This window comes from Eurosta solidaginis, chromosome 4, assembly GCF_040869045.1.
Source record: "Eurosta solidaginis isolate ZX-2024a chromosome 4, ASM4086904v1, whole genome shotgun sequence".
Lineage (NCBI taxonomy): Eukaryota > Metazoa > Arthropoda > Insecta > Diptera > Tephritidae > Eurosta > Eurosta solidaginis.
This window is the reverse complement of record NC_090322.1, coordinates 156,881,980-156,892,818: the sequence shown is the minus strand read 5'-3', so window position 1 is coordinate 156,892,818 and position 10,839 is coordinate 156,881,980. Positions and strand designations below refer to the sequence as shown.

Below are 10,839 nucleotides of genomic sequence, written 5' to 3'. Positions count from 1 at the left end.
TTTTTTTTCCTTTATGAATTGTAGTGAGCATATTCTGTTATGCATCTGTTTTGGTTTCCATCATATATTATTTTATATACCTTAAATATGTTAGGTTAATGTGTTAAATTTAAAACTTGAATGTTTTATTATTATCCTGTCATTTAATGTCTGTTGTACTATAAAAGATCATACATGATCTTATTGTACTAATATATATTTCTTTTAATAAATGAAATGAAATGAATATAGGAGTTATTTATTCGACAGTTCAGCGATTCAAACGTCAGCAGAAGGTGTATAATTATCAGGAATTCCCCAAAATTCGCCCAGAGATGTTTATGAAGTAAAGAAGATTTGCATGTACCTTATAACTTTCGCAGATTTTATAAACGGGCCGCGTGAGGATTTTTGAGTAATCTAGCCGGATCCAGTCATTTACTTTCCTTTATAGCCTTTTTTTTGGTAGCTGTCTTGACATTTTCACCTTTGGTAATAATGTGTATATCCCATATTTTCCCCAACACATAATAAATAGTATTCTTCTCTTTCGTTACTGCGAAGGGCATGTCTATTTCGGCAATCGTTTTTTCTCTCATTCTGCTCTGCTAAATCCCAGGTGCCAGCTTGTTACCTTCATTCCTTTATGATTAGACAGTTGATTAACGCAGATAAACGTTGATTCTACATGCACAAAGAATTTTAGCGGTCACCAACTGCGATTTTGCCGACTACTTATCAGGATATAATTAAAATTGGAAGGATGGTGAAGAACTTCAGTGTGTAAGGATCTAGCCCATATTCATCCATTAGCGCCTTTGTGAATTAAGCTAACGATATGTATTTCTTTTAAGATGAATAATATTAGGAAATAAAATTATTTTATACGTTATCTGACATGGTCTGTATGATATGAATAATATGCTACAAAAATTAGTATTTAGTAATTTAGTGAACGCCACTTCAAGGCATCATGTAATTGAATTGGTTCACTGTAGAGATAAGTATTTTATTAAGAATATTCAAAAATACTTTATACATACATACCAACCATAAACATTCATTGACTACTAAAATTCTAAATATGTACGTAAATATGTATAGTATAGTATATATAAGAATACGTATGTTACTTAACTAAAACATTGCTTAAACTAAACTTTACGCGTTAGAACGTGGAAAGCGACAACGGAATATATGTGAACGGTACATGAAATCGTACTATAATTACAAAAAAAAAATTATGTATATACTAAAGAAAATATTACAAAAACTTAATCGAGTTCCACCACTTCGCTAGTTGCTCCGGGCGTAGCAGAGGATGTTTGTGAATCACGTGCAGTTTTGTCACCATCATCAACTTTTTCAGCGTTGCTTTTCTTCAAAAATTCGCTAATGAGAGCATTTTTTGTTGGCTGCGATATTTGTTGCCCACGTGCTACAGACATTAGTAGCGGTACTCGTTTTTTAGCCTTTACCGTTGCTGTTTCAGCTGTAGCAGCATCGGTTGGCATTTTTTCCCTTGATGCTTTGGCCTCATCTTTAGGCGGTTTTTTTTTAAGATCCGTGCAGCCAGACGTAGAAGATTTCTGTGTAATCGTATTTGATGGTGACATCTTGTTTGTTTTGGTCACTTTAGGTGTTGATTTCGACTCATTTTTCTTTTCAAAGCATGCATCAACTGCCTTTGCGTTGGTATCTGCGTTACCTTCTTTGTCAGGCTTTGTGCTATTGAGGTCTGTACCGGTTTTTGGTTGTAATGTATATTTCCAAGTGTTGTGTAAGTCCAAGCTTTCCAGCCCCATCCTCTTTAAGACATCAGCAGATACAACCCAACAAAGATGTTTCTTATTTTTCTTCTTATTTTTTTGCGACATTTTTGTTGACTCGGTAATTGTCCATTCTGCGAAATCGTCGATTTTTTCTCGCACCAGTGATTTTATTGGCCCACGTACTTCTCCATTTTTTATTGACTCTTCACTAGCTTCTAAATAAGCTATAAATTCTTTTATTAAAAAATTTTTCGAATGATGATTGCCATGAACCAAACGCACCAAATCATTCAGCATTGTTTCTGTGATCTTAATGGGTTTAATTTTTTCAACTGTTTTCTCATTTAGATTTGATGTCGGTGAGCCTAGTTCAACCTTTTCAGGCACTTCAGCGTCTTCTAAAAGCGGTGGTGCTTCACATAACATTGCACGATTATTTAAGATGTCCCATATAATTTTCGGGCATAGCGTAGGTTGATTGCCATTTTCATCGGTCCAAATGCAGCCGATAAGGCGTGGCTTGATCTTTTCGGTTTTCTTTTTCATCTCTTGTGCAAATTCTTGTTGTAACACTTGTAATTTAGCTTTTTGTGCTTCGCGTGTGTTTGCGTCGTCATCCTCATTTTGCATCTCTTCTTCACTTAGATGACCATGTGGTACAAACCATTCGTTATCAACTTCGTAATCATCGTCTTCAGATTCTTTTTCTTTCTCATCGTCACTGCCATCAAGGGATTCGCCCGGCTCCTCATCCTCCCACTCAAGATCAGAATCAACTTCGTAGTCAAAAAATGTCTATTTTATAAAAGAAAGTAAGTTCAATATTTTTCATAGCTGAATACTTTGCACTATCAGATACCCAATTATATGGTAATATAGAAAAAAAATGCTTAAGTACAACTTACCGTATCCTGTACAAAGGGACGTCTTGCTTTTATAACGTTCGTTCTCTTTCTCCAAGTACCGTAATACGGCGGTCTACGATTCTCGTGAAATTTATAGAATTTAGTACGGAAATGTTCAATTGGTGCATGTGTTTCCTCAACAATGGCTTGCCCAGCGCGATCTAATTCATCATCTGAAACATGTGAAAGATTTATTAAGTTAGTCATTAGTTAAATGTACGTGTAGCTCAACCTATGATTTGCACATCATCATCTGATACTTTTGTATCTACTGATATAGATCTCCATATGCCGGGTATAATTTTGCCACACTTAAGTTCTGCTAGATATAGCTCTTGTTTTTCCACTACTGCTTCCCCGTTTGCATCTCCAATGTGTTCATCAAGTTGCGCTCTGCGCTCCTGTGACAATTGTTTTCTACAAATTGGGGCCATTTTCATATCTCCTTTTACTTCGAATGGCCGAAAAGCGAGTGACTTAGAATCATACGACTCATTACGATTTGTTTGCTGTGCTGCGTCACCATCTTCACCATTTGATGCGCGTTTTGTTTTGAAGAACTTTTGAAATGCTTCAGCTACCTTTTTGGCCTTCAAATCTGCTTCCTCTTTGCGTTTACGTTCCTCTTCCTTTTTACGTAATTCCTCTTCCTTGGCTTCATTTCGTTTACGTTTTTCTTCGTTCTTTACTTCCTGTTCAGCAAGGCGTTTCCGTTCCTTTTCTTCACGCTCTTTACGTTTTACTTCATCTCGTTCTTCGCGTTCTTTACGTTTTTGTTCATCCTTTTCCTCGCGTTCTTTACGGCGTAGCTCTTCACGTTCTTCACGTTCTCGTTTGCGTTCCAATTCTTTTGCTTCCTTCTCCCGCTGCTTTTGTAGTCTTTCCTCCTGTAATTTGCGTTCCTTCTCTTCACGTGCTTTGCGTCGTTGCTCCATTAATTTCATTTGCTTCGGAGTTAATGTCTTCTTAAGTGACTTATTTTGATCTTCCTTAATGATCTTTGGGGTGCCAATAATATAAGCTGCACTTTGCTCAGCATTTGATTTGGATTCAGTGTGAGCTGAAGAATCTGAGTCTGATGAAGAGCTCTTAATAACTATTGAAGTATCTGCATAATTTTTCTCAATATCTCTCTTGTGCTTATCTCCAGTTGGTTCAGATATTTGTGTAATTTTATTCTTTTCACAATTTCCCTCCCTTGCTGGGTTGAGATCGTTTTTAGATTTATTACTAAAAATCGTTTCTGTGCTATTTGTTTCCAGTTCGCTTTTAATCTGTGTAGTTCCTATTTTCTTATCAAGTGCATCCCTTAGTTTTAGTGAATCTGTGCCTTTAGTTTTATTATCAATAGTTTCTATTTTTTTAGCAGGGGAGGCATGTTTTGAAGCTGTGTCTTTTGAAACTACTGTCATCGAGCTACATCTACTGTCTAACTCCGAATCAGGAATAACATCTGTTTCTTCATTACCACCTATTTCCAGTACCAACACATTTGAATGCCCTTCCGACTCTGTAGTGCTAGAATCGTCAAGTGATTTGGTGGACATTTTATCGGCTTCGTTATTGGTAGCCTAGAAAAGGAAATATAAATTTAATGGAAATAATAGTACTATATCATCAATAGCAAGTGCACCCGCGTATTCCTCCAGATCGGGTTAAGGGGCTAAGAATATTCCCGCGGCAGTAATTGCTAAAGAAAAAGGCAATGAAAATGAAGAAACCCGAACCAGTTGTTGTTGTTGTTGCAGCAGTGCTTCGTCCCATCCAATAGGTGCGACCGATCACAAATTGTCATCAATATCCTCTAACAGGAGTCCAAGGAAATTTGCTGTCTCAACAGGGGTGGACCATAATGAGAGGGGTGTTATAGGCGTTGGTTCCACATTACAATTAAAGAAATGGTTGGTGTCATGTGGGGACACATAGCAAGCGGGGCATACATTTTGTATGTCGGGGTTGATTCTGGATATGTAAGAGTTTAACCTGTTACAGTATCCAGAACGAAGTTGACCGATCACGTAATTGTCATCTATAACCTCTAACGGGGGTCCAAGGAAACTTGCTGCTTCAACAGGGGGGACCATAGTGAGAGGGGTGTTAGAGGCGTTGGTTCCACAATACAGTTGAAGAGATGGTTGGTGTCATTGGGGACACATTGCAAGCAGGTCATACGTTTTGTATGTCGCTTGATTCTGGATAGGTAAGAGTTTAACCTGTTATATTATCCAGGTCGAAGTTGAGCTAGAGTGAATCGCGTTTCCCTGGGAAATGTGCGTTCCTCTTCCGCTAGTTTTGGGTATTGTTCTTTGAGTACTGGCTTCACCGGGCAATTCCTGGCATAAAGGTCCGACGCCTGTTTGCGGAGTTCACTGAGGACCTGCTTGTGTTTTTTGGCTTCATACGGCTGAGTTCTCAGGTCCCATTTTTTCTCATAATGCTTACGGGGATGACTCCTTAAGCCCCTGGGCGGTATTGGCTCATCAATCAGATGTTTGTTGGGATGCCCAGGTTTCTGGGTATTCCACAGGAACTGTTTGGTTAGCATCTCATTTCTCTCCCTGATGGGGAGTATTCTCGCCTCATTATGTAGGTGGTGTTCTGGGGACACAAAGAGACAGCCCGTGGCGGTTCTGAGAGCAGTATTTTGGCAGGCCTGTAGCGTCTTCCAGTGAGTAGTCTTTAGGCTTGGCGACCATATCGGGGAAGCGTAGCATGCAATCGGCTGGCCAATTGCTTTGTAAGTGGTTGTTGTTGTTGCTGTTGTAGCAATGCTCGCCCCACCTAATAGCCGCGACCGATCACAAATTGTCATCAATATCCTCTAACGGGAGTCCAAGGAAACTTGCCGTTTCAACAGGGGTGGACCATAAGGAAAGGGGTGTTAGAAGCGTTGGTTCCACATTACAATTAAAGAGATGGTTGGTGTCATGTGGGGACACATTGCAAGCAGGGCATACATTTTGTATGTCAGGGTTGATTCTGGATAGGTAAGAGTTTAACCTGTTACAGTATCCAGAACGAAGTTGAGCAAGAGTGACACGCGTTTCCCTGGGGAGTATGCGTTCCTCTTCTGCGAGTTCTGGATATTTTTCTTCAAGTACTGGATTCACCGGGCAATTCCCGACATAAAGGTCCGACGCCTGTCTATGGAGTTCACCAAGGACCTGCTTGTGTTTTTCCGCTTCATACGGCTGGGTTCTCAGGTGCCGTATTTCCTCAAAATGCTTACGGAGATGACTCCTTAGGCCCCTAGGCGGTGCTGGTTCGTCAATCAGATGTCTGTTGGGATGCCCAGGTTTCTGGGTATTCAACAGAAACTGTTTGGTCAGCATCTCATTTCTCTCCCTGATGGGGAGTATTCTCGCCTCATTATGTAGATGGTGTTCTGGGGACATAAGAAGACAGCCCGTGGCGATTCTGAGAGCAGTATTTTGGCAGGCCTGTAGTTTCTTCCAGTGGGTGGTTTTTAGGCTTGGCGACCATATGGGTGACGCGTAGCACGTAATCGGCTGGCTAATTGCTTTGTATGTGGTAAAGAGCGTTTCTTTATCTTTTCCCCAGGTACTGCCAGCAAGGGATTTGAGGATTTTATTACGGCTCTGAATTCTTGGAACAATTGCGGTTGCGTGCGCACCAAAATGTAGATCCTGATCAAACGTCACACCCAAGATTTTGGGGTGTAGGACAGTCGGTAACGTAGTGCCATCGACGTGGATGTTCAATATGGTCGACATTTGGGGCGTCCATGTTGTAAATAAGGTCGCGGAAGATTTAGTCGGTGACAATGCCAGGTTTTGCGAGGCGAAAAAACTGGAGAGATCAGGGAGATAGCCGTTTATTTTATTGCATAGCTCATCGATCTTAGGGCCTGGGCCTGTGGCCATTATTGTGCAGTCATCGGCGTAGGAAACGATTGTGACTCCTTCCGGTGGTGAAGGTAGCTTAGATATGTAGAAATTAAACAAAAGCGGGGATAGGACACCACCCTGTGGCATTCCTTGTTTAATTCTCCTTTGTTTTGATGTTTCGTTTCTGAATTGCACCGATGCCTGCCGACCACCCAGATAATTTGCAGTCCACCTTTTAAGACATGGGGGAAGGGTAGACCCTTCCAGGTCTTGCAGTAACGAGCCATGGTTGACCGTATCAAAAGCTTTTGACAGGTCTAACGCTACGAGTACTGTTCTATGGTGGGGATATTGATTCAAACCGCAATTTATCTGGGTGCTAATGACATTTAGCGCGGAGGTAGTGCTATGGAGTTTTCTGAAGCCATGCTGATGAGGGGCTAGCTGCAAATGTGCTTGGAAATAAGGGAGCAAAATGGCTTCAAGCGTCTTTGCCACTGGCGATAGGAGAGATATCGGACGATATGACTCACCTACGTTAGCTGGTTTCCCAGGCTTTAGTAGCGGGACCACCTTGGCCATTTTCCACTTCTCGGGTATGACAAAGGTGGAAAGAGACAGGTTGAAAACATGCGCTAAATATTTGAAACCCTCTTTCCCTAGGTTTTTAAGCATCGGCATGGCTATGCCGTCTGGGCCCACTGCTTTGGATGGTTTAGCGCGACCAATGGCGTCCTCAACCTCTCTAGCGGTGATGGTAATTGGTGACGCGCTGAGTTCGTGTTTATGTGCGTGTCTATTGGCTCTCCGTCTATCTTTGTCGACCGTAGGATGCATTATATATTGTCGGCAGAAAGCGCTCGCGCATTTTTTCGCATCCGACAGCACCTTATCGCCAAAGGCGATGGAAACTTTGTCTTTGTGCTTAGTCGGATTCGATAGGGACTTTACGGTGGACCAAAGTTTACCTACACCGGTAGAGAGGTTACAACCTCTTAGGTGCTCTTCCCATTTCGCCCGCTTGTGTTCGTCCACAAGCAATCTGATGCGTTGGTTTATATCCCTTATTTGGGGGTCGCCTGGATCAAGCTGTCTTATAAGGTCGCGTTCCCTCGCTAAGCTCGCGGCCTCCGCCGGGAAGTGGGGCCGGATTTCCGGAATTTTCCCGGCGGGAATGAAATGTGCCGAGGCGGATTCAACGACCTTGCGGAAGGCACGCTCCCCTTGGCGGGCATCAGTCGGGATAGGGAGGGCAGCAAAGCTGCTGTCTGTTGCAGATTTATATTCTTCCCACTTTCCTTTTTTGAAGTTTATGAAAGTGCGTTTTTCGGTGACGATAAAGTCGGCGGTACGTTCGAACGAAATAAGTATGGGCAGGTGGTCGGATGCCAATGTTACCATCGGCTGCCAGTTGACGCAGTTTACGAGTTCTGCGCTCACGATTGAGATATCTGGCGAGCTATGACAGCTACCTACCATACGTATGGGGGCGTCTCCGTTTACAGTGCAGAACGTCGTTTCGTCTATTTGATCCGCCAACATCTCACCCCTACTGTCCGCCCGCAAGTTTGAATGCCATAGGTCGTGATGGGCATTGAAATCGCCTAAGATAATGCGATTGTTGCCAGTGAGTAAGGCCTCGATATTAGGGCGGTATCCACTGGGGCAACAGGTGACAGGAGGGATGTAGATGTTGATGATTTCTAGATTTGCATCGCCTGACCGGACAGATAGGCCTTGACGTTCTAAGACATTGTCACTGCGGTCGATGCCAGGATCAAATATATGATATTGCACAGAGTGGTGTATAATAAACGCGAGGCCGCCTCTGAACTCCTCATGGAACTTGGGGGTGGGGAGGGAGGTATGGCCTGAAGGTTCAATGTGGCCATATAAATCGTTCCCGAGATGGTCGGGCCAGCACCTTAATGGTGCTGTGTTACCGGAGCGTATCGGATCTGTATCCGACAAAGGACCATCACATCGATAACACTCCCCAAAGCCTTCGGGGAGTAACCTAATCGCTACAACAACAACAACATAAGGACAAGCAGAGAAAAACAGGCAGTAGTAAATGCTAAAATATTTTTAACCTGGAATTACCACTTCAAAGTAGGGTTGTGCTACAGGTAAGATTTGGCTCTACTCAAATATCAAAACCTCATGGACAAAATGCGTATATCCTAAAAGATGTAATTTACTTACTTTATCAGCATCTCCTTCATTTTTGTGCACTGTACGAGATCTATCTATTTTCGGCTTTTTGACAGGATTTGCTTCATTTTCATCACTAGATAATATAATCTCAGTTGCAGCTGCATCCAAGGATATCTTTGATTTCCTACGCTTACCGACTTTGGCACTGCCTAGCGGTAATTTTATTTGCACTTTTGTTGCGCTGCTACTTGCTTTCAAATCGCTCGGTATAGTTTTAGCACTTCCTGGCGTAGTTGCCTTCTTAGATTTCGTACTATTAGGCGTATCGGGTTGTTGTTTATCAACAACTTTAGGTTTAGGTGTTTTTGAACTCTTTCCCTTCATATCTTTGTGTGGGGGTGTATGTGGCGAGTTGATAACATTGGGTGTACCTACTTTTTTTCCTTTGACCTCTTTTGCTTTAGGTGTTTCAGATTTCTTTCCTTTCACCTCTTTTGTTTTTGGAGTTTCGGTTTTTTTTCCTTTGGCCTCTTTTGATTTTGGTGTTTCGACATCCTTCAAAATTGTCTCTTTATGTTGTCGTGTCCGTGGAGAACATACTTTGCTGCCACTGCTTTCTCCTTTTACTGCCTTCAATTTGTTTTTATTTTTTGGCGCTTGATCATTATTTTCCTTTATCTCATTTGTTGTTATAGTATTGTCCCCATCATTGTTTTTCTCCTCGTCTAACTTAGGCGGTTCATCTTCTTCTTCAGCAATATCATCATCATCCAATAATATTATATCATCTACATTATCGGCGGCTATTTTCTTTTTCTTAGAGCTAACAGTTAAGTTTTCTTTGCTAGCAGAACGTTCGCGTAATGCATCTACGTCGCTTCCACTTTTTTCTGTTTCGTTTTGTTCACCATCAAAGGATAATTTACGTTTACGTCCGTCTTTGGTGGCATCCTCTTCTTTTTCCTTAAGAGCTACTCCGCCACCAGCAGCAGCTGTGGAAATACCAGAAGAAATAATTTTGAATGGTAGACGTGCCTGCACAAGTTTCTTTCCACTCGATTTGTTTGTTGCAGCTACGCCCGCACGCTTGGTTGCAACAGGCGTTTTTACTGCCGGACTTTGCATTACTTTTAATTTAATCGTAAATTATCCAATATAAGAAATTAGTATTGAAAATCGATGTGATAAAACGTACGAAAATTCTACAAAACACCTACAAAATCAACTTTTGAGATGTCAAATCATGCGCGAATGAAAACAAAAAGCGCGCCAATATCCCACATGACGTTGGATGCGATTGCCAAGCTGTCAGCTGTTGTGTTTCCTCGTGTTCCAATAGTACATGAACCAGATACGGATAGGGATCAGGGGGTCAATTCATTAACTGTGCAAAACTGAAAAATGTACACTCGTTGAAAACTTATTTGCACATACAATTTACACTTTAAATTTTCATGCGATTCTGTAAATTATTGTTTACATTGTTTTGCTGAATGGGCGCTGAATGTAAAAGTCTTATGTCAGTGAGAAAATATTCATCAAACGCCAGGAAAACAAAAAAGTCATTCTGTAACAGTGCGTATGAGTTTTGAATGTCACAATAGTGTACACTGGCTGCCAAGAAAACTCACGAAGTTTTTATCAGTGAGTTTTTTTGTTCATAGTTTTGCTTTACAGAATCAGAATTTCACAGTTTACACAATTTCTTATGTACACTATAAAACTCACAGTTAGCGAATAAGGCCCCAGAGCTGTAAAAAGATTGAATCAATTGATTATGTATTCTCTCAGCATTCTTTTAAAAATTTGTGATTGTTTGATTGCATATTATAAATCTCCATTCCTGAATGGCTTAAAATACTTCAACTCAAAGCTAAAGTGTGTATGTTATTGAATGGTAAAATATAATTCAATATAGACTGTGAATGTAAGAACCATTCCCAATATTTAATGAATGTAAACGTGAAATGAATGCACACTTTTTTCCATTCAGTACTAAATAATTTTTCCCCGAGGTTATTTTTTGTATGCTTTCATTGCCATCAGATATGTTAAATCAATTTAGGAGTTGGGTGAAAAAAAAGGCGTAAAATTGGTCAATTGCAAAAATAGCCCCTTCTAATTATTCAAATAGTTTAATACAGGGATGCAACTTAACGTTAAGCTAATCGTTTATAA

The 10,839-nt window shown here is 41.0% G+C and overlaps 1 protein-coding gene across 1 annotated transcript; it reads right to left on the bottom strand.

Annotated features, from left to right (window-relative positions):
* Window positions 1–918: 918 nt before the first annotated feature.
* On the bottom strand, window positions 919–9,929 carry Caf1-180 (Chromatin assembly factor 1, p180 subunit). The gene is made up of 4 exons (XM_067783504.1): window positions 8,710–9,929; window positions 2,889–4,227; window positions 2,657–2,829; window positions 919–2,546 (listed from the first exon to the last, which is right to left on the bottom strand). Exons 1-4 carry the CDS (start codon window positions 9,784–9,786, stop codon window positions 1,254–1,256), a joined length of 3,882 nt encoding a protein of 1,293 aa, XP_067639605.1. The 5' UTR covers window positions 9,787–9,929; the 3' UTR covers window positions 919–1,253.
* Window positions 9,930–10,839: the final 910 nt, after the last annotated feature.